This window comes from Monodelphis domestica, chromosome 3 (assembly GCF_027887165.1).
Source record: "Monodelphis domestica isolate mMonDom1 chromosome 3, mMonDom1.pri, whole genome shotgun sequence".
NCBI classification, from domain to species: Eukaryota; Metazoa; Chordata; class Mammalia; order Didelphimorphia; family Didelphidae; genus Monodelphis; species Monodelphis domestica.
The window spans coordinates 369,627,708-369,652,949 of NC_077229.1; the positions used below are offsets into that span (position 1 = coordinate 369,627,708).

At 34.1% G+C, this 25,242-nt stretch overlaps 1 protein-coding gene across 8 annotated transcripts in view; it reads left to right on the forward strand.

The window, feature by feature from the left end:
* The window catches only part of CDH18 (cadherin 18), a 1,512,838-nt gene that overhangs the window by 1,358,888 nt on the left and 128,708 nt on the right, over positions 1-25,242 (forward strand). For all 8 annotated transcript variants that reach the window (XM_056824266.1, XM_056824267.1, XM_056824271.1 and 5 more), the window contains one exon: positions 7,783-8,036. In XM_056824266.1, coding sequence (XP_056680244.1) covers positions 7,783-8,036 — 254 coding nt within the window. The remainder of the gene's footprint in view (positions 1-7,782; positions 8,037-25,242) is intronic.

Below are 25,242 nucleotides of genomic sequence, written 5' to 3' on the forward strand. Positions count from 1 at the left end.
AGAGGTAGATAGTGTGGTTAGTCAACAATTCTCTGAAATAATTGTATACATTGCTTTGATAACAGTTACTCTCTTTCACAGTTTTAATTATTATTTTATAATATCTTTCCTATTTTAGAAATTATTTACCAATAAAAATGCTCACTTTACTTTGCATCATTTCATGCAAGTTTTTTTTAGGTATCTCTCAAAATATCCCTTTTATCATTTCTTATAATATATTAGTATGCTATCAATTACATATAAAAGAATTTCTTCAGTTGTTCCTTAGTTTTTACTTCTTTTCCACATAGAAAGAGCTGCTATAAATATTTAATGTAATACATACATACAAAATACACACAATACATATTCTAAACATATAATTAAAGGTGTGTATATGTGTTCTTTTCTTCTTTCACTTCCTTCTTTAGGTCATATACTTAATAATGATATCTCTGAACTAAAGAATATGTACAGTTTCATAATGGAGGGCATAGTTCCAAAATGTACCGATGCGCCTGTTTTCTCATTGCCTCTCCAGAATTTTCCATTTTCCTTTTGGGGACAACAGTAAAAATTTAATGGGTGTGAGATATAACCACAGATGTGTTTTAGTTTGCCTTTCTTTTTCTTAGCAGCTATTTAGAGCAATTTTTTCCCAGAAATCTTTTGTTAGCCTGAATTTCTTTCTTGGAAAACTTCCTGTTCATATCTTTTGACAATTTATCAATTACTCCTTTTCATACACTCTATACTCCAAACAAAATGTATTCTTTTTTTCTGTTCTTCACATGTCATGGCATTCTGTCTCCCTTCTCTATTATATAAGGCAATGGCTATTCTAAATTCCTAGGATACACTTTCTCTTCCTATCTTCCTTTTTAGAATTCCTTGTTTATGTCATGACTCACCACAAGACTCACTTTCAGACAATAACTTTCCTGATCTCCCAGCTTCTATTGAATTACCCCTCAAAATGTCTGTGTGTATTTTGTAGGTTCCTAGATGTGCATATACTCATTTCCCTTGTTAGAAAGGAAACTACTTCAAGTTGTATGTTGTTTCACTCACATCCTCAGAACCAAGCACAAAGGTTGGCATTTATTTGACATTTGATAAATATTCATTGATTGACGGATGGTCAAAATTAGGAATAAGTCTAACAGAAAATTTAAGTGCAAATTTGAATCACAACTTTTTATGTACGATATTTTATGGTTTCTTTCAGTGCTTTGAAAATCACTCAGAAAACTATTTTCCAGCAGTTGAGCTGAGAATATAGTCAATTTGAGGAAAATATGTGTGATGAAGGGGAAAAAATGTGTTGACTCTTTTCTGCACTCCATGACTTTAAAAGAAGGACTCCTGTGATGTGTGCTTTTTAAGACAGTGCTTGTGGTTTTAACAGTGTTGAGAAGAGGAGTAATGAGGATATTCCTAGGGTCTTGGAAAGTAATGTTGTGATAATAAATGCTGGCTCTTGATGACCTAGAATTAAGTACATCAGTTTTCAATTGGAATCTGTTAACCTACACACTTCTGATTTTCCTCTGAGATACAATAATAACTTTTATGAGTTTTCTAGTTTCCTTTAAAGTATTCATGTGATGTTTTTATGACAGTTCAGTTTGTGACTATAAATCCTATACATCTTTTCCCCCTGATTTCCTTAATTACAACATTTTCCCTGATGTAAATGAACATGATTCAAAAAGTATATTCTGCTTCAGGAAATTTAACCTTCCCATGTTACTGATTTAGGAGATGGAGAAGAATGAGATAGTCTTTTAAAATCCTGTTCAGTGTTTAATCTCTGTTGTAGCTCACCTTGGCCAGCGAAGCAGAACAGCTAATCTCCCTGGAGATCAGAATCATTGCTGTTCTATAAATCCGCTCCCAAGAATCCTTTAACGACCTGCTCATATCATTCCTTCATCAGAAAACTGTCAAGTCTCAACTCACTAATCCTTAGAATGGAACATCCCAACTGTACCTTGATAATCAAAATTCTTTGGTTAGCAGAACTTGACTATTCAGGGAAAATATATATTAGTGTGATCATATTCCTTGATGAGGAACCTATGCTATATAAATTTAACAAACATTATTTATTCATTAACCATGCACTAAGTCCTATGCCAAGAAATGGGGCTAAAAGGAAAGAGAGAAATGGTCCTTAAAGAAGCTCACATTCTAATTGGGGAGACTAAATATAATAAGCAGCTAAATTCAATAAACAACTAACTATTGTACTGCCCTTGTTTTGAAGCCCAGAAAAATAGCTTTATAAAATGTGTGCAAGGTTTGGCCTTCAGCAAAAGATTCTTTATGGAAACCAGTGTAGTATGCTCACCATCACGTCTAAATATCCTCTTGGTACTTTTGCCTCCTCCTCCCTAAATTACTGTTTTCAGTGCTTAATGTACAACTTGGCTTTTATTTTCTATTCACTTCCCCATACTTTCCTTATAAATTATGGAATAGTTCTTCTCAAGAAGAGGGTGAATAACAATAAACTAATGATAACAACCACATATGTATAGTTCTAAGGTTTACAATGCACTTTCCTCATACCAGCTTTATGAAATAGATAGTACTTGTGTTATTATCTACATTTTATGGACCAGGAAACTGAGGTTCAGAGAGGTTAAATGACTTACCTAGAATCACACAACTTTTAAACATTGTCACCAAAACTCTTGCACAGATCTTGTGATTCCAAGCCCATAACTTTCACTACAAAAACACAGAAAGACTCAGCCCAAGTTTTTCTTTAGAAAAATCTATTTCTCACTCTATTATTAATAACCTTTTGTCAGATAACATCTATCTGGAAAGACATGTTCTTACTGCTCATCAGTTTGCAGAGGCATGAGCCTGTGATGGGAGATCATTTCTGGCTATCTTAAATATTTAATTAACCATTTTGAACAAACACATACTTTCAATACAGCAAAGCATACCACTTTGAAACTAATGATATTATGAAACATTTCAATGAGTTAAGCCATTAATACGTAGTTATCTACATTCATAGGCATCTTTTTTTCTTCCAAAAGTGTATTTTTGCCATTATGGAAATTAAATATTTATTTAAATACATTCCTGGAGGAATAGTTTTGAGCCTTTTTTTGCTAATGCAAAAATAAGGGGGCTAGTTGTGAGCTTAATATATATGATATTCATTGCACTGAAAACTTGGAAAATAAATAATTGAGTTTTGTGAAAGTCATTGCATTATATTCTTACTTATTAATACATTGATCAATATTTTTAAAGCATCTACTATGTGCCTGACAGAGTATTAGGAAAAGATAAAAATAAAAAGTCCATGCTTTAAAACAGACATCAGAAAAGATTGCAAGCAAAAGATTACATAAGCAGAGTTTAAGGAAATAAGAAATTCTAAGAAGTAGAAGTGAAGAGAGTCTTCCTTCCAAGCACTGGGGCAGTAATGGGGGCTAAGTCTCTGAGATGGAAAGTGGAGAATCATAGATCTAATAATTGTTTTAACAAAAGTTCGCTTTAAAAGTTAGCACTCACAAAATCTCAATGTTCTATTTACATGGGTTTCATAGTGGTTTTGAGATACCAAAGAAGTCAATTAAGTCTAGGGTGTAAAGGACTGTAACACACAGTGAAACAGAATGGAGGGATTTAGTTGGAGAGCCCATTGCTGGAGGAGTGACAAGACAACTCTCCAGTCCTTTAATTTTCCAAAGATGGACAATGTAATATTTTAAATGCACAAGGATTGCATTTGGAGATCCATCTTCAGCATATATGCATATGTGCAAAAAAGGAAATTCAACTTTCTTGCTAGAGCACTGAACATTCATTTAAAAAGATGCACAAATGAAATTTTCCTGCAGCATTCCACCATCTAAAGAGGGAAGAGAACACTTAACTTGAGCAAAGGAAAACCATTTTTCAATAGCCACAATGTTTGAAACTCTTTGGGATCAAATCAAAATAAAGCTACAGAATTCTCTACCTCATATGGTATTTCAAATATCTAGTTGCACACCTAACCAATATATAGAGATTTTTAAAAGCTCAGCATAATTATAGAAATCATAGAAATGATTTATGAGAAACAATTAAAAAGTTCCAAATATCTACAGCTGGCTGAGTAATGACTGATGGAAAAGATAATAACAGTCTACAGCTATTTGAAAGGTATAAATATTTAGGAGGGGGAAATTATTTTCTAAGTTAGAATGAGCAATGGTATGTAAAAGTAATTACTAAGAGTAATAGCAGAAATTAAGAAACAGAAAATGTAAGTTGAATATTGAACTTTAAATCTGTGAGTGAACTATATTGGATTGTTGAATAGAATCCAAATAAATGTAGGGAAGCTTCATTGCTTGGGAAATTTAAAATTATATTCAGGGTGAAATGAGCTAAAGGAATTAAGAAAAAAACTATTAAACTGCAAACTAAAACTAATGAAAGTTTCTATTTTAGTTCATTCTTTATAATGTCTACATTTCATATTATTCAATAGAGGGGAAAATATGAATATTTGGATATTCAAGATAATTTACATTTCTTAGGATACTAATAGTTTTTTTTATATTTTATAAATACATATTTATAATATTTTATAAAGTTTGCAACAAGCTTTCCAAATATTATTTAATTTATCCTCTCCACAACCTTGAGAAATAGATGCTATTATTGACCTTGTTTTCCTCATTCCTCAGAGGAGGAAAGTGGGACTGTGATAGGTTAGTGACTTGGCAAATGTCAGAGAACTAATAAACATCTGAGGTCACATTTGAACCCAAGTCTTCATGACTGTAAGAGAAGATTTGTAAGATTTGAAGAGAGAAGCAGACTGGGAAGGCTGGAGGATTCTGCTGGAACGGGGGAAGGGCAAGAAGGAGAGAGAATTCTGAAGGGAGGAGAGAAAGTAAGCTGATCTGGACAGTTGGGGAGAACCTTCTCTGTGTGGGAAGCCCATCAAGAAAGTTGATCCAAGCAGATCTCTGATCCTGTACCATCTTCCTGTGACTCCTGACCCAGTACCCCAAGAAGAGAGCCAAGTGAAGAAGACTTTACCAAAAGTCATTCACTATTAGAAGATTCATCTAAATTTCCCTGAAGCCCTGAACTTGATATAGTAGCCAAGACAGCCAGAAAGTCGGGGCTTCATCTCAACTGACCCCAAGGGGTCAGGTCAGCAAAGACCTGTCAGACTTTGGAAGAAGAGGTTCAGTTATTTTAGGGACTCCTTACTACCTCTTTCCAATTGCCTCATTCCTGAATTCATTTGCCCTATCCTTTATTGTTGTTCCCTTAGAGATAAACTTTTTTTCATATGAACAAGTGACTGATTCCATAATATTTAGGAAGAAATACTTGGAGTTGGGGGGGGGGGGAAGGAAAGTTACATTCCTCTCACCTGAGAGGGAGAAGTTGTCTGTGTCAAACAAAATCAGCCAAGACTCTGAGGGAATAGAAGTTAAGGATCTTGAAGGCAGTCAGAGTGGGGTTAGCCAGGGAGAGCTGAGGGGGCAGACAATCTATCCTCTCTCTCTACTTGACTCAGCTCCATCTTTACTCTGGTCCTGACCCAACAGGGAGGGAAGACTCCATTCTCTCCCTGCCCTTATATTACATGACTCATCATTCTATCCACTGTACTATCCTCCTGCCTAATATTAATATTAATCTTTTCATCATGATTTATTCTTCATATCACAAACTATCCTAAAAATAACAAAGAATTTTAATTTTCTTGTACTTTTAGGGCAAAAAAGAAAAAAGTTATTTATATTACTCATTGTTCTTATCTTCAGTGCTAAATATGCAATTTGACTTTTAAATTCTATTAATGTCTAAAAACAGCTAAGCAAATGAAAAAGAAAAAAATTACTAATTTAGATTAGCAAAACATCTCTCTGGCCTATTATCTAAAGTACTAACTTTATTTATCCATTCATCTATCTATTTATCTATCTATCTATCTATCTATCTGTCTGTCTGTCTGTCTGTCTATCATCTACCTATCTTTACTGAATTATAAGTGTTGAGTGTTGCTTAACTTCCCAGGTGGAGATTAGAGATTAGCAATGATTCTGATCTGCAGGGAGATTAGCTATTCTGCTTTGCTGCCCAAGGTGATTTACAACAGAGATTAAACACTGAACAGGATTATAAAAGACTATCTCATTCTCCTCCGTCTCCTAAATCAGTAACATTAGAAGGTTAAATTTCCTGAAGCAGAGTATACTTTTTAAATCATGCTCATCTACATCAGGGAAAATGTTGTAATTAAGGAAATGGGGGGAAAAGATGTATAACAAATTCAAAGTAGCTGCTCATTTATCTACTCATTCAAAGTTCTAACATTTCCATAGTTTTCTAAACATTTTGAAAACTCTTGGTAAGAAAATCCATGGTTTTAATGGAGTATGACCTGTTCTTCTATTGGCAATTTCCTGGACTATTTCCTCAACTTCCTGACTGGTGTTAGAGGAGGAAAGAGGAAATAAGATAATTAACCTGTTTTACACCTTTTTTTTTTTCAATTTCACCTCTAGCTTAGAGAGTAAATTCATTAGCTATGTAGGACTGACAATCCACCAACACTACCTGCTGCTTCAATAAGCCTATCTCTATGGATTTTACACTGTAAATTTATATTTAATCTGTGTCTTTTCAGTTTTTTCACATTATTAAGGAAGAAGCTTTACTATCCTTCTAAAGTCTAAAGCTATGAGTGTCATTTTCTTTTTTTATTTAAATTTATTTATAATATTTTTCCATGGTTACATGATTCATGTTCTTTCCTTCCTCTCTTTACTCTCCCCTCCCAGAGATGACAAGCATTTCCACTGGGTTACACATTTTTCAGTGTTGAAAACCTATTTACATGTTATTCCTATTTGCAATAGAGTGATCTTTTAATGACAAAATCCCAATCACATCCCCACTGAACCACATGATCAATGATATGTTTTTCTTCTGCATTTCTACTCCCACAGTTCTTTCTCTGGATGTGGATAGAGTTCTTTCTCATAAGATCCTCTGGATTGACCTGGATCGTTGCATTGCCACTAATGAAGATGTCCATTACTTTTGATTGTAACACAGTGTATTAGTCTCTATATACAATGTTCTCCTGGTTGTGCTCCTTTCCCTCTGCATCAATTCCTGGAGGTTGTTCCAGTTCACATGGAATTGCTCCAGCTTATTATACCTTTGAGCACAATAGTATTCCATCACCAACAGATACCACAGTTTGTTCAGCCATTCTCCAATAGAAGGGCATCCCCTCATTTTCCAATTTTTTGCCACCACAAAGAGCGCAGCTATGAATAATTTTGTATAAGTCTTTTTCCTTATTATCTCTTTGGGGTACAAACCCAGCAGTGATATGGCTGGGTCAAAGGGCAGACATTCATTTAAAGCCCTTTGGGCATAGTTCCAAATTGCCCTCCGGAATGGTTGGACCAATTCACAATTCCACCAGCATTTTATTAACGTTATTTTGCCACATCCTCTACAACACTTATTATTTCCCTTTGCTGTCATGTTAGCTAATCTGCTAGGTGTGAAGTGATGCCTCAGAGTTGTTTTTATTTACATTTCTCTAATCAATAGTGATTTAGAATACTTTTTCATGTGCTTATTGATAGTTTTGATTTCTTTAGCTGAGAACTGCCTGTTCATGCCCCTTGCCCATTTATTAATTGGGCACTGTCATTTTCTAATGGAAGAAAAAAGTCTAAGTTTTCCAAGTTAATTCAAATCACTAGTGAAAGCTGAAATTCTCTTTTGTTCCCACAGCCACTGAACTATGAAAAGAAGAAGTCCTACACCCTCAACATAGAAGGAGCAAATACACATCTTGATTTCCGATTTTCTCACTTGGGCCCATTTAAGGATGTCACCATGTTGAAGATCATCGTGGGAGATGTTGATGAACCACCACTCTTTTCGATGCCTTCCTATGTTATGGATGTTCATGAGAATGAGAAGATTGGAACAGTGGTTGGCACAGTGGCTGCTCAAGATCCAGACAGTGCTAATAGTTTAGTAAGGTACAGTCAAATGAAGTTATTTCAGTTGTTTAAATGTAGTTGTAAGAAAGTGGTCCCCACTGTTCCCCACTTTCTAAAAATGAATGCTATAATATTTAAATACTTCCTGTTTATCAATAACTTGATTTGGGTATCCATATATTATAAAAAAACATTAAATGAATATAAAAATAATTACATTATTTAAGAACTTAATCTTAAAAATCCTGGCTGTAGCTTTTGTGCTTGAGGAAAAAAATTATATTTCTGAGTATCTATCTATCTATCTATCTATCTATCTATCTATCTATCTATCTATCTTTCTATCTATCTTTCTATCTATCTGTCTGTCTGTCTATCTATCTGTCTATTTAAATGCTATTGAGGAATTGAAGAGAATAATTTAGTTATTTGGCATTTACTAAGATAGCTGATCAGAAAGGGGGAGGAAAAGAACATATAATAAAGATATATTTCACTATGAAAATGTATTTAAAACCTTTGAGAGAGGAGAAAGTAACAGAGGAAATATAACATGGGAACACCTGGGCCTCTCCAATTAGACATGATAGTTAAATGAGAAATGTCTCAAAATCTAAAAAAAATAGTGGTTCTCTCATCACCAGCATAAAATTGTTTTCTCAAATAGTCCATTCCCAGGAAATCTTTGTTACATTATCATGCAGAAAAAGAAAAAAAATTAGGTAATTTTAATACCCTTATGAAAGTGGCTTTATACTATCTACAAATTTCATTTCTGGCACTATATGGTATCATCAATAAATAAGTATAAATGTAATTATTCTAGTTATGGCAATAAAATCATCATAATTATTGTGAATTATATAGGCTGAGAATAAGTCCTTTTTAGAAAAGTTTATACTGAAATCAATTATCTTGTTTATGTTGCATATCTAAAAGACATTTTTTTCTTTATAAGGAAGAAAAAAAATTGGAGTTAAATGATTATATCTATAATTGATAAATATAGTAAATAGCTTTTCAGTTGACCAGTTTATGATTTTTTTATTGAATACTTTTTAAATCAGTGCTTTGGAGAATACTGAATTATAAAAACATCCTAATAGAATCTTTCAGAAATCTAATTGGAGAGGTAAAGACATCATATATTAAACAATAAGTGATATAAAATAGTATAGAATAAACCCCTAAATTTCATAGTGCATAATACCAGTGTTGTAATATTTCAAAAATTATTAAAAACTAGACCATTTAAGGCTTCTTGGAAGATTTATGATCTGACCTAGGCCATAAAGAATGGATAAGATTTTGATGGATGGGAAGGAAGAGGAAGGCTATTTAAGATGAAGGACCAAACAAAGAAGCAAAAATTAGAAGGGAATACAGAAACCCAGCAACTAAATGAAAACTGAGAAGTAAAATGATAGGAGACGGTAGAGCCAGATTATTGAGTGTCATGAAAGTCAAGGATTTCATATGCTAGGGAAAATAGAGAGGCATTACAGGTTCCATGTAGGTCAGGTACTTGATAAAAGTAATGTTTCAGAAAGATTGATTTGGCAGCAATATATATAATAGATCAACTTTAGGGAGAAATGAGAAACAGAGAAGTCAGTGACTTAGATATTATAATTCTCCATTTTAAGTATTTAGGCTCTAGGGTAAGGGAAATGGAAAAGAATGAAGAGATTTGAGTTGGATTTTAAAAGAAAAAACCGTAGGCCTTGGGAACAAATTAGATATGGATCATACCTGATAGAGAACATATTGTTTCTTCTTTTTTTGAAACTGTTGCCTTCTGTCTTAGAATTGATACTAATTAATGATTCTAAGGCAGAAGATCCTAAAAGCTAAGCAATTGAGGTTAAATGACTTGCCCAGGCAATGTCTCAGGCCAGATTTGAACCCAGATGCTGCTCACTCCAGATCACTGAGTCACTTAGCTGCCCTTCTCCATCATTTCTTAAAGCAAAGTAGTATTCCATCACAATCATATGACAAAACTATTTTAGCCATCACGATGAACATCCTCTCACTTTACAATTCTTTGCCAAAACAGAAGAAGCCATTATAAATAGTTTTATACCTACAGGTCATTTTCCTTTTCCTTTAATCTCTTTGGGCTACTAATCTAGTAATTCTATTGTGGATTCAAAAGGTAGACACAATTTTATATACCTTGAGTCATCGTCCCAAAATTATTTCCAGAATAGTTAGACCAGTTCACAACTCCAATAGCTCATTAGTGTACATATTTTTCCATCATCATCTATGGCATTCATGATTTTATATAGGTGTGAGGGGGTACCTCAGATTTGTTTTAATTTGCCTTTATAGTGATTTAGACAATTTTTTTTCATAAGACTATATACTGCTTTTATTTCTTATTCTGATTTGCTTGTTCATATCTTTTGACCATTTATCATTTGGGGGATGGCTCTTATTTAAAAAATATATATGCATATATATATTTCTCTATATATTTGAGAAATGAGATCTTTATAAGAGAAAACTTACTAAAAAAAAGTTTATACTACTTCATTGTTTAAGGTTCCTTTTAGAAAAAAGTAGTTACCCTGATTATCTCTTAATTAAGTCTATTTTTCTTTGCTTAGTCTTGAGATCATACTTGCTACCCCATCTTTATTTATTTAAGCGGAATTTTAGATTTTGTTGCAGCCTTTTATTTTAATTCTGTGTCTCTCTTCCGAGTGTGTCTCTTTTAAACAACACATCCTTGGATTCTTATTTCTAATGCATTCTGCTATCTGTTTCCAATTTATAGGTGAACTCATCCCCCTCTTTTCTATTAACCCTTTGCCCTCCTACTTCCCAATTGGGTAATTTGCTTTTCTATACACTACTGAGTGTATGTCTATAGTTTTCCCTCTTCTAACCAATATCAATGAGAGTGAAATTTAAACATTGCCTAGCACCCCTCTCATTTTCCTCTCCTATATAATTATTCTTACTTATGACTTTTATATGAGAAAACTTTCCCATTCTATAGTTACCTTTACCTTTTACCCAGTGCTTCCCTTTTTTCACCCTTCATTTATTTTTGGTCATAATTTCAGTATAAATCAACTCAATGAAATTTCTTGAAATCGGATGCCTAGGCTATTCCTTTGAATGTGCCTTCAAGTAACCCAATAATTCTTAAATTTATTTGATAGGTAAATCATTTTTCTGATGAGATATTTTCTTCTACTTTTTCTTTTCACTTTTAAAAATTATTTCTTGGTGTCTCATGGAGTCATTAGCTTCCACTTTCCCAATTCTAATTCTTTTCAGCTTCTGATGAATGTAGCATAGTCTTGTGCCATTTGAGTTTCTTATTCTTTATATTAAAAGTTATTTTCCCTGGTCATTTGCAGAATTTATTGTCAGTGGAATTATTAAATTTTACCAACTTATCTCAGAATTTGTAGCACCAATTTGCTATATTGTTTTTGTTTTTTGTTTTTCCTGGAGGTAATCTGCAGATCTTTTTGGTCACAACTTTATTTTCTATGTTCAGAAGTTCTAGGAAGATTTCATATATTATCTCTTGCATTATAACATTGAATTTTTTTTAACTTGCCATGTTCTTCTTGGAGACTATAATTCTTAAGTTGGATGCAAATCTCAACTTCAAGATCAATATGATTGACTTATATGGAGATACATTTTTAATGTTATTGCCTTTCCTTTCTACAATGCTTCCCTTCATGACTATCCTATGACTCATAAATGGTGGATTGATTTTCTTTTGTTTAACGATATTTATTCATAGACACCTGAACTAATTTGTCTGATCTGGGACTAAATTCCCTCCTGTTACTAATACCATTCCTATTCTTATTCTCTAGTTATGTTCAAAGTTATCTCAATTTTTTCCTCCTGTGAATTTTGGTAATTCTAGTCTTTCTACCTTATATTCCTATTATTCAATTTTGGACTCCTTTTTTTTTTAATATTAGTTTCTCCTGGGACTGGACCAAGGGGAAAAATAATCTCCTATGCTGCATAATTCATATTACACTGGCCTCAGTCTTTACTCTAATGGCTTTTGGAGTAACAAAACTGCCCACAGCTAGATACCAGTCTCCTTTCCCTTAGGACTGGAATAATGCCACACATACACTGCTTTCTTCCTTTCTGTTCTTTTTCTTTAGCTGAGAATTACTGTAGCACAAAGTGCTATGCTAACTTCACTTCTAACATGCAATTCAAACTAGAGAAAACTTCTTCTGCCTTTGTTTTTCTATCACAGTGAAAGGAAGGAGGAGTGATTTATACAGAAGGGAATTCTAGTTTTTAAATGATGCAAGAGCAATTGAATATTTTAGGTTGAGGAAACACCAGGTGCTGGGAGAAGCTATAAGATGAGACACTATAGTTTGTAGGTTTAGATACCAGGAACTGAACTGATTACTGAGAGTTTAGGAAGATTAAAGAAAGTATTGAATAAATTAAACAAATTTGTTTATGCTCTTTAGCAATTACACAACCCTCAAAGGCAATAGTAAACTCAAACTCAGAATATAATGGTAGTGAGGCATACTTTTAGGGAACTCATGAAAAAAAAAACAACTCATAATTTTTGTTACTGAAGGGTCTATAAGTCACTCCTCTTCTTAAAAAGTCTTTATGCAGTTTCTGTCCAATGTACATGGTCTCTGCTAGATGATTCACTTAGCTGTGTTCCCAGAATTAGGTCTTCTCTGTTCTTCTAAACTGCCAGGGAATCCATTCTTCAAGGTTGTTATTGTTTCTCTCCTTCTAGGTCTGTGTTTCTTCTCCCCCCTTGAACATTCTCAAATTGATTTACTTTCACATTTACAATTGCAGTGTCTCCCTCTAGGCAAGTTATTGCTAGACCCGATCTATTGGGAGTCCTTTTTTCCAGTGATTTTTGTGCCTCTTTTAGTCCAATAATCTAATTTAGTTTTTAAGGAGTTATTTTTTCCAATAATTTCTGTACCACTTTTACTAAACAATTAGTTCATAATTTTAATGTATCACTCTTGTTTCTTTTCTCAATTTTTCTTCTACCACACATCTTTTTTTTTTAACTTCTTGGGTCCAATTAGCATTTTTCTTTGAGGCTTTTTTTTTTTTGGTAGCTATCAGTTTGTCTTTCTTCCCCCTGGCTCCATACTAGCATTTTATGGTCAAATTCTTTGTTGTTTGCTAATTTTATAGCCTATTTCTTGACTGTGAACTTTATGTTAAAGTTGAGTTCTTCTTACTTAGAAGGAAAGATTCAGGCTTTTTTATGTTGCTATTTTCTGGAGCTCCTCAAGTTTTTGGTACTTCAAAGGTGGTATGATCCTGGAAGAAAACTGGTCACTTCTGTCTTAGTCTGTGTTCTGGTTTTTACTCAAGAAGAATTGTAGTCTCCTGCAGTTCCATATTCTAACACTAATTTGGAAATGTAACCAGGACACCTGGACCCTGGTGACTGTGTTCCTCTCTTCCCTGGAATTGTGATCCAGAACTGCATATGGACAATAGAGTTGCCAATCAATGCTAGCTGTACCCAGTAACATCAGGAGGTCCCCTGTAATCTCTTTTTGAACCATTGTCCAACCATTTTACTGCCTCTAGACTGTTAGGTCTTGATGTTGCTGCTGCAGCAGCCCTTTGTGTGGGCTCTAGAAAGTCCACTGTCCTGATGTCACAGACTCCTGCTACCAACCTTTTTATTTTGTTAGGCTAGAAAAATAACTCACTAGCTTTTATTGACTCTGCTTTTCCAAATTTTGATTTGAGGCAGTATTTTAAATTTTTTTTGAAGGAGACTTTTGGGACAGGTCAGTTGAGTTACTTCTTCGAAACTACTGTATTGGGTCTACCTCCCACCATCCATGTATACTAAAACCAATGACCTCTGATTTTTATCTTAATTTTCCCACTTTTTCTACAGTCTTACTCACAAATTATTATATTTCCGTAGATTCCTCTGGTGGAGGTATAATGTGGTAGTGTCTAGATTGTGAAAAATTAGTCATACACATACACATAATCTTTTTTCTGGAATCATCATCATCCTAGCTAAGGAGTGAACAAAAAATAACTCAAAATATATGAGGACAGCAATATGGTCAGATAGAAGAGTTTCTTTCTGCAATATAATTCCAACTTAACTTTCTAGCCCACTTCCTTGGTTATATTACTCTGCTGCATAGAATATTCCTTTTCCCCTATCTAGATGTAGAAATTCTTCAGGTTCTTGCTTAACTGTTATCTCATTCATGGAACTTTCTATCATATCCCAAACTGAAAATCATCTTTTTCTCTTCTTAACCCTAAAAGAAATTAGCCTGTCTTATGATGTATAATATGTTTTTTTTTTTTATAATTACTCTAAACATGCTTTGTTTCCCCTCTTAGGATCTAAGTTATCTGTGAGCTGGTACTAGGTCTAATCTTGGTATATCACCTTAGTTTTCATGGTTTCAAGACCCATACTTAGTAAAGAGTAGTTGTTCTTTAAAATACCTGAGTGAATTTCACTCCCTTTCTAGATTTCCTGATTTGTTTCCACCTACTCCCATACTTAAGCCTATTGCAAACTTTACACTATCTCCAATTTCCCATTGTTTGATTTGTCCAGGCATTTCCTTCTATTCCCCCATTTACCCCTTGATCTTTACCATCCTCAAACTTGTATATTCCTTGTCTTATTATTTTAGGACTTGATTATTTTTTTGATTTATGAAATACTGAAAAATAAAAACATTCAAAATTGCTAGTGATTGAGAATACAGATTTTATGTAAAGTTTACAGGCAAAATCAGTTTTCTTAATTCAAAGACATTCATTTCTAATAGTGGATATTGCAGGCATTTTTATAAGCTGGTGGAAAAGATAAATGGTATACAGCAGTGCCCTTCAAATTATACCTTATAAGTAACCACCTAATTTCCTAGAGTAAGGCCTAATATTCAGAAAAATTTTATTATCGAGTGATTATTATTAACATAGTAACTAATAATATAATGCATTGTGATTACAAAACCTGGGGCATACATTTTCTTACTGATACTTATAAAAACTGTGAAACATGTAGTAAAACTATTAATATTTTCATTTTATCTACAATACTATCACCTTAAATCCAGAGATAAATAAAGGTTATAATGAAGGGTTATCTGGGGTACATATATTTCCAAAACAATATCTTTATACCATGATTTATTTAAGTGGAGAACTATACTATCAGGTAGCTACTGCCCCATGGAACCATTATTTACCTCAATAATGATTAACTCTGTTAAAATAAATATCCATTGCTTGCCTTTAGTTTCTTTTTAAAAATGTAAGATAAATGCTGCAGGAACCTCATTCAAGCCAAATAAATTCATAGCTATATTTCACCATAATTATACATAATATTTATTTTTAAAAATTTAATGAGGATTTGTTTATCCTACAGAAGAGCCCTTGTGCATATATAAAATTATTTTTAAAAAACAATTTATCAAACAAAAAAAATCAAGTTTTACATTTCCACCTTTCCAGGGGACAAGTGTATGTACTAATTAAGGAAAATTGTATTGAAGAGATATACCTTTCATTGCACCCTGAAATGCAATTAACTCCAGATTTGTGGTATTGTTAGAGGGAGTTTTAAATCTCTGAAGCATTTGTAGAAAACTCACTGACTCTAGCATTTTTGTAATTCAATTCTGGGAACCATTAGCAGGAATGCTTAGACTTCAAAGAGGATACTCAAGCAAAGATTGGTTCTTTACCAATTCAGATGGGGAACCTGCAATTACACAACAATAGAGCCATCTCAAAAACATTTTAGTAATTCAGAGCCATGTTGTCTCTCAGTATTGAGGTAAAATTTGCTTTAAAATTTTTGGAGGGAGAAATAGAAGTTAGTAGATAGAACACTCAAGTAGTTACTAAAGACTTGAGCAATCATTTGGATTCAATTCATCAAGGACTTAATCTGTGAAAGACAGTATCTACACATAAAGGCAAAATATCACTGTATTAAAAAAAGTTGGGAATATAAAATGTATACCCATAAATAAATTGAAAGAAATCAGTACATAGAATTAGAAGATCTAAGTTCAAATTCCAATTCTACTTTTTAGCTTTAGTAAACCACTTCCTTTGGTCTTAGTGTACCTATTTTTAAAATGAAGCACTACGGCTAGGTGACCTCTTATCTATCAATTTGTGATTCCTTCTTATAAACAATTTGGGGACATTGAGAATAGTTTTTAAATTACTATGAAAGACAAATAAAACAATAGAATTCAAATTATAGAATATTCAGATAATCAGTGAAGCACAGATAATCCTTAGAAGGATGGCTAGGAATCACAAGAAAATAGTTCTTTTCATTCTAGGACCAAAGAAAGTCAAGAAAATTTCAGAGACTCAAACAATTATCAAATATCATTTGTTGATAAATGTTGAATTCAATTCAGCAAAAGATTTGGGAAAAAATGGTAAAGACCAAAAAAAAAATTCCATCCACAAGGAATTTACATTCTACTGGAGGGGAAAGATATAATATCATGTACTCAATTAAGTAAATGAAAAATATACATACTCAGCATAAAGTAATAGTCATTCCCAAAAGTAAAAGAGAAATGAGAATGTAGTAAATCAGGAAAGGCCTCTGACACCTGAGGTTGGGTGTGAAGGAAGCAAAAAGATTCTACAAGACTGAAATGAGAAGGAGCAATGGAAGTTCCACCTCTAGGTCAAAAAGAATGCATTTCAAAATCTAGCTTGGAGAATAGAGGAGTCCAGTTTGATTGGGATAGAAAGTATAAGAAGAAAGAATATAAATATTCCTGGAAAGAAAAGTCAGAGCTATTTTTGAAGGCTTTAAAAAACTAGACTTTAAAAATAATTATTTATCCTGTAGTTAATAGGAAGTCATTAAAAAGATTTTGGAGTAGATAGGTGACACAGTCATTTCTGTATTTTAGGAATATCAATTTGGCAAATCTTTTAGGATAGATTGGTGGAGAGAGAGACCAGAAACAGAGAGACCAATTAGGAAGTTATGAGATCTCAACTCCAATATTTTCCCACAGCACCAATATGTCAATTCTCTCTAATGCATCCCTCCTTCAATGAATTATATTTTAATTATTATAATAAATTCTTATTTTTCCAGATTATATGCCAATACAATATTTCAGTATTCCTTTTCTGATATTTTGCAATCCATGCTGTCTCTCTCTCTGTCTCTCTGTCTCTGTCTCTCTTTCTCTGTTTCTCTCTCTGTCTCCCTGTCTCTCTGTCTCTCTCTGTCTCTCTGTCTCTCTCTGTCTCTCTGTCTCTCTCTGTCTCTGTCTCTGTCTCTCTCTGTCTCTCTCTCTCTGTCTCTGTCTCTCTCTCTGTCTCCCTGTCTCTCTGTCTCTCTCCAACTTTCTCTCTCTCTGTCTCTCTGTCTCTCTGTCTCTCTGTCTCTCCCTCTCCCTCTCCCTCTCTCTCTCTCTCTCTCTCTCTCTCTCTCTCTCTCTCTCTCTCTCTCTCTCTCTCTCTCTCTCTCTCTCTCTCTCTCCCCCCCCTTTACTTCCCTCTCACCTCCCCATGAAGGCAGGTAATATTATATAGGCTGTACATATATTATCATAAGTATATATTTCAATATATGTCATGTTGTGAAATAATTCACATATTGCTTTCATTAGAGAAAAACTCATAGAGGAAATAAAATCAAGAATGATATGTTTCAATTTATATTCAGATTCTATTTGTTTTTGTCCTGAGTCTCTTAGAGTTGCCCTGACTTGTTGATAATAGTGAGGTTATTCATAGTTGACCATTATACATTACTTGTTGTTACAAATTAGCTTGTTTTTGTGGAATGTCATGAGACTTCTACTAAAGAGATACTTGAGCTCAAATCCCACTGATTAGCTATTTGGCCAAAGTAAAGTCACTTAACCTCTATAAGCCTCTGCTACCTCATATGTAAAAAGGGAATAAGACCGTGTCACAGAGTTGTTGTATTTATCAAAATTGATAATGTATTCACAACACTTTATAAACTGGAAATCCATATCAATATTTAGTTACTATTATTCAGATATAGTCTATGTTGCATGCAAAGAAGCTTTGCATTAACTGGTGTTTAGGAGAAGGAGAGAGAAGACTATCACTATGCCCACAGGAGGCATTCATTCTTTGCCTTCAGCTATAAATGAATTCTTGGTGTAATGAGATGCTTCATTTACCACTATAGCAATATTCAGAACCACTGTTTAGTCCATGGTTGCAAAAACACCTACTGCCTCTCTTCCCCATTACAGCAAAGCAAACTTTTTTTACATATTTCTAAACAATTCACTAAGTCACCACAGCAACTTTCCCAAATCATTTCATCCATCCTCAGACTTCTTATTGCATCCCCATCTCATACCTTCTCACCTGACAATCTTACTCATATTTCACTGAAAAAAATGAGGCTATTTCCCTAAAGCTTCTACTTCTCCAGTTTTCCTTATCTCAAATCATACAGATGATAATCTACACCTTCACCCCTGTCTCCCCTAATGATGCATAATGTCTCACTTAATCCTTCTTGTCAAGGCAAATCCCCCTACATCTCCTATTTAGGTCTTTTCATCTTATCTTCTTTACCACATTGCTCCCTCTATCATCACCACTTTTTCACTGATTTTTAATCTTTCTCTATCTACTGATTATTTCCTTGCTAACAAACATGTCCATGTCTCTGCTTTCCTTAAAAAAAAACCTCATTAGTTCCAACAATCCCTACTAGCTATCTAGAATGTCATTTCCCTTTCATGGATAAACTTCTTGAGAAAGTTATATAAAATCTGTCCCTTAACTTCTTTTCCACCCACTCTCTTCTAAACCTTTAGCAGTTTGTTTTCTAAATTCATCATTCAACTTAAATTAACTTACTAAAAAATTGCAAATAATCTCTTAATTGCCATATCTAAATAGGTTGTTTGCAATCCTCAATCTTTTTTACAATTTTGCAGCTTTTGACAATGTTTTTTGAAGATGATTATGCTCTTCTTAATATTCTCTTTTTCCCCTCAACATTTCTTACTCTTAATTCGCCTTTATTTTGTGTGATCACTCCTCATTCTTCCTTTCTTTGCTGGATCATCTACTAGGTCATACCTACTAACTATGGGTATCCCTTAAGGTTCTATCCAGATCCCCTTTTTTCCACCTCTAAACTCTCTAGCTTGGTAATATTATCAATTCCCATTAACTTAATTATCATCCCTATACAGGTGATTCAAAACAACATTTATACAGCCCCAGGGTCTCCACTGACCTCTAGCCTTATGTCCACCACTGCTCATCAGACATCTAAAAATGGATGTCCCATAGAGATCTTAACATAAATATGTCCCAAACAGGAATTATTGCCTTTCCTCTAAGCCTCTTCCTAGCTTCCCAGTTACTATCAAGGGAACCACAAACTCCCCAGTTCCTGAGGCTCACAAACCATATATCATCATTAATAGCCCAGTTTCAGTCACTGTTCATCACTGAATGTTGCCAAATCCTGTCAATTTTATCTTTCAAATATCTTATATATTTTTATACCCCATTTTCTACCCGGATATCGCTGCCACCCTGATGCAGGCCATCATCATCTCATACTTGCAAATGAGAATAAGTTAGCTTATATCCAGTCTCTCCCCTCATCTATATCGTTCTTCATTCAGCTGCCAAAGTGATTCCCAATGGCTTAAGGCTGTCTCATCCTACCTCCCTTACTCAATAAATTATAATAGTACTGCATGAGTAGAGGAACATTAAAAAAAACCCTTAGTTTCTATTTAAGAATCAATATTGGGCATTGGTTCCAAAGCAGAAGAACTGTAAAGGTTAGGAATTGGGGTTAAGTGACTTGACCAGGATAGCAGAGCTAGGAAATATGTGAGGGCAGATTTGAAACCAGCACTTTCCATCTCCAGGCCTGGCTCTCTATCTACTGAGCCACTGCTTAGCTGCCTCCAAAGGAATACTTTTAACACTCTTCCTTCATTTTTTACTAAAAATGAGAGATAGCTATATACTCTTTAAAAAAAAAACCCTTACCTTCCATATTAAAATCAATACTGTGTATTGGTTCCAAGGTAGAAGAGTGGTAAGGGCTAGGCAATGGGGGTCAAGTGACTTGCCCAGGGTCACACAGCTGGGAAGTGTCTGAAGCCAGATTTGAACCCAGGACTTCTCATCTCTAGGCTTGGCTCTCAATCCACTGAGGTACCCAGCTTCCCCCTTATACTCTTGAATAGCAAACCTAGAAGAACCTTATTTAAAGTAAAACATCTTATAAGGTATGTTTGTTTATATTGTTCAAAATGTGCTATTAAGGCACTTGTTTGGTTGGCACAATGGATAGAATATAGTATCTGCATATGGGAAGACTCGTGTTTAAAAAAAATTAAAATTTAGACATATACTAGCTGTATAACTGTAGGCAAGTTACTGGATCTCTGCCTGCCTCAGTTTCCTCATCTAAAAAATCATGTTAATAATAGCACCTCCTTCCCAGTGATGTTGTGAAATACAATGAGACAGTATTTATAAAGCATTTTGCAAATCTTACAGCACCATATGTGTGTGTGATTACTACTGTTTTTTTAGATAAATTTTAAATTGTTTGAAAGGTTCCCTTTCAAAGGAAATCATATAAGAAAATGATGGAGACTCAAATATTAAAACATATTACTCGTGTCATTTTAAAAATATAAATGCAACTTGTAGAGTAAGGATATAGGAAATGGTGGGCTTTAGTTTTTCTCAACTGTTAAATAAAGGATTTGAACCAGATGATCTAGAAGTTCTTTCTATTTCTTATGTTGTGCATCTATGAATATACATGAAGGAACTACTTGATGTGCAATGCAAATATATGTTAGACTCTCTTTTAGTTGGAGTAAAATACAGTTATGGCAGCAAATAGGTTAGCCACTGCTGGCATGTTCTTCAAGATTATTAACTTTTTACCTTCTCTTTGAATTAAGTGAGAAGCAGCCACAGATAAGAAGACAGCACTGGAGGGGGGTTGGCGAAGGGAGGGAAGAGAGCTACAGCAATATGACACTGCTGGACATTAAAAGTTAATCAATGTATTTGAATATTTATAAGACACTGGCACCAATCAAGTAAAATAATCTCAGTGTTACTCTATTGGCAGAGGAGAGGTATAACCATTGTAGAGATTGGGCAGGGAAGGGATGTTTGTGGAACTGAAAGCCATCTAAAGTGTTTAAAATATACAATGAAAATATACTTAGGGTAGATTTATGTAATTAGGATGAAAACATATTGATACCCAAATGTGAAGAGATGAAGAGCCATGACCTTTACTTGGTGGGTCATTGCTGATCAGATGACTCCACTGCCAAAATAGTGTCTGAGTTACAGAAGTCACAACAGGCATGAAGGGAGAGATTCTGATCTCAAAAAGAGAAATTCAGTAGAATAGAAGGAAGAGGGATGATACTCAGAGGGCAGTGGATTATGGAGTTAGTGAGGGGTCAAGAACTATTTTTAATTGTATTTAATTAGTCAGTTTAGAACATTATTCCTTGGTTACAAGAATAATATTCTTCCCCTTCCGTCCTCCCACCCATTCCCATAGCTGACACGCAATTCCACTGGGTATTACTTGTGTCCTTGATCAGAATCCTTTTCCATGTTGCTGGTGTTTATACTAGGATGTTCATTCAGAGTCTCTATCCCCAATCATATTCCCCTCAACCCATGTATTCAAGCAGTTGTTTTTCTTCTCTGTTTCTACTCCCACAGTTCTTCCTCTGTCTGTGGATAGTGTTCTTTCTCATAAGTCCCTCAGAATTGTCCTGGATTATTGCATTGCCTCTAATGGAGAAGCTCTTTACATTCCGTCTCTGTGTATAATGATCTGGTTCTGCTCCTTTCACTCTGCATCACTTCCTGGAGGTTGTTCCAGTTCACATGGAATTCCTGCATTTCTTTATTCCTTTGAGCACAATAGTATTCCATCACCAGCATATACGACAATTTGTTCAGCCATTCCCCAAATGGAGGACATTGAGGGGTCAAGAACTATTGACATCAAGTAAAGTCTATTCATTCTTAGATCTGTCAGAGTGGGAAAAAAAGAATGTATTGACTTGACTGGTTGACAGGATCAAAGGAAGATTCTTATCTATTATTATCTAAACTACCATAATAATTTCCCAATTGGTTTTTCTCATTCCAGTTGACACCTTTTTAAATCTTTCCTTATTGTTTTTCCAGTAATTTGTCATTGCACTGTTAGGATTGGGCCAACATACCCTCAAATACTTTTAAAAACTGCCAAATAAAATATAAAATCCTTTCACAATCTGAATTCAATCCAGTTTTTTTTCCTCTTACTAGATTCCATGTATTTTATGTTCTAATTGAACCTGATTAGTTTCCATTCTTTATTTTCATTGTATCTTTTTTGGCCTTTATGTTCTTCTCTTACTGTATGCCATGCTTGAAATAGATGCCGCTGGTCTTCAATTTCCATCTTTCAAAGTTTCTCATTGCCTGTGAGTGCCAATTCAGAAGTTACCTCACCTTAAAAATGCCTGGGTAAAAGGAATCCATTGTAATACCTATTTCTCATTCTACTTTAACTGTATCTCCTTTGTCCCTATTGAATTCTTCTTTGTATCATAGCTATTTTTGTACATTTTTATCCCCATCCCATTAGACTATGAACTCTTTGATATCAGAGAATATGTTATTTTTCATCATCCTGATAGCTAGCACATTGTCTGCAAATAGCAGACACTCAAGTGAGTTGACATTTATCTCTAAGGGAATACTGGAAACTTATTTTAGAGGATATGTTTAAAGAAAGATCTTCCTAATAGAGTCCACAAATCCTTTTCTTTAACTTTAGCTTTAAGATACTGTGCCATCCTTATAGTCTTTCTTTAAAACCTAGATTAATATTTAAGTGGTTAAGTAAATATAGAGTCACAAAATGTCAAAGCAGAAAGAGGCCTTAAATAGAACCTTGTTTAACCATTTTATTTTACGTGTGGAAACAGCCACAGAAAAGCTAAGCAATTTCCTAAGGTCACACATACTTGTCAAGAATTAGAACTAGAACCAATTCCAGTGTTTTAGACAACAAATTTTATCCCCTAAATGAAGAATGTGATCACAGCATATCACTATATCCAGGCATTCTAGTTCTGCCCTACTTAACCAGTCATTTTTGCCACATAGTAATCGCCACCACACTTTGCAATCCAAAAACCTGTTTGTTCGCCATCAGACATTGTTAGCTAATTCAACATTTAGGGAAAAACAACTGAGACAGTTTTAGAGCTGGAAGTCACTTGAGAAATCATATAGTTCAATCCCATTATTTTTAAATCATTTAAATAAGTAATTTTAGGCATTGATAGGAATATATAGATATTAGGTCTAAACACGAATCTCCCTTTTCTAAGTATAAATAAGTCCTTGTCCTAAATGTACTCTATACAAGACATCAGAATGCTATAAATGTCACTGACATCATCAGGGTTACTTAGTACAATTCCCTATTCAAATATTTGGATTTTTTATGGAAAATTCACTGCTAAATAGCTATTAAAAATTGTGCAAGGAAAAAAAAACACTGCCATGCTGAAATAATTCCATACCTATGCTTAAATTCAGTGTGTGCTCATGCCATCTCAGTTTTCAGAAGGATAAATTATTTGGAGCCTCATTATAATTGCTCGTGTAGAAGATTGGTTTCTCTCTTTGAGCATTAGACCCCTGTTTCAAGGAGATAGTAAACTTTCAAAAAGATGTAAGTGATTTCCATCACCACAGGTGCAAATGAACACAGCTCATTTCATTAAGCATAATAAACTGCAGACCAGGTGGAGAAATGACCCTTATGACTTGTGTTTTTAAAGTGACACTTTCAGAGGTATGGTTTTTGGAATAAATTATGTTCCCAAAGTCAGCTGAGAACCTTAAAACTTTTAATGAACCTTAGATGGATTGCATTTATGTGACTCTTTGTTAGCTAAAGGATAGGCCAAGCTGTTGTAGGATCCCAGGGGGTTTGTATTGATTAAACTTTCTCCTAGCTATTGATCATAGTCAGTAAAACTTACAAAAATAACTTTTATTGTGAGCAACATTTCAAGGAAAATCTACAATAACATTCAGGCATGTGAATCTAGTGTGCCAAGAAAGGAGAGCCTTCATTATTTTAAGTCTACTTAAAATTACCCAAGGAAATTGCTGTAAAATTATTGTTATAATTTAAAATGGAAATATAATTTTATTAAGTCCCATAAAGATTCAGAATTGTTTATAGTGATATGAACTGAAATTGTTACTTCCTATAAGCTACAATTTCAGTTTATTCAAAAGAAAAATAACTTTGGCAAAACCCCAGTGTTTTTTTGGCTGGCTAAGGCTATAATTGAATCGATGTCTATATAGGCAATGGTGAGTGTATTGAGTTGATTAAGTGGATAAGTAAAAAAACTGAGAGAACAAAAAGTTTCTCAAGCATCTTGAAGTATTCAGACTGATTTCCTACTCATATCTAATATTTCCAAGATTTTTTGACTTTTTCTTAACTCCACCTGAGCAGATAAATCCTAAAAAGTACTAATTTAAGTAAATGAAGCTGTATACTATCCCAATATGCTATTGGTTTTTGTTTTTGTTTTTGTTTTTTTGCTATTGCTAGATCATAGGCCAAGAAGTAAGAAAAATTACATATGTTTGATAAAAGAGCCCACCAGAGAGATGTTCCAGAGAAAAACATGCAATGCAAGGTTTATCTCTTGTAGGTGATGATGGGAGTCAAGAAAACTACTCTGCCTTCTGGCAGAGGGAGGCAGCAAAATATCTTACTCTCAGAGGCGCTGTTAGTCAAACAGGCAACAATATTCACTGAGTTAATGCTGTGCACATAACATTGCATTTGGACTACAGGAGAATAGAAAGGAAGTAGTAGATGCTTCAGGGAAAAGGTAGACCACTAAGTGAAGGAACCAGGTGCTGATTCACTATGTACCCATAGCTTGACTCATTCTCCTCTTGGAAGAGCTGCTTTGCTCCTCCACGGTGACTTTCAAGCTTCTCTTTATACATCATTTTTCCTCATTAGAGTATAAATTTCATTAGTGTAGGGACAGATTTCTTATGTTATCTCTAGAACTAGTTAAAATTCTTGGCAAATTTTAAGCTCTTAATAAATTCTCTATCTACCCATCCATCTATCCATCCATCCATCTATCTA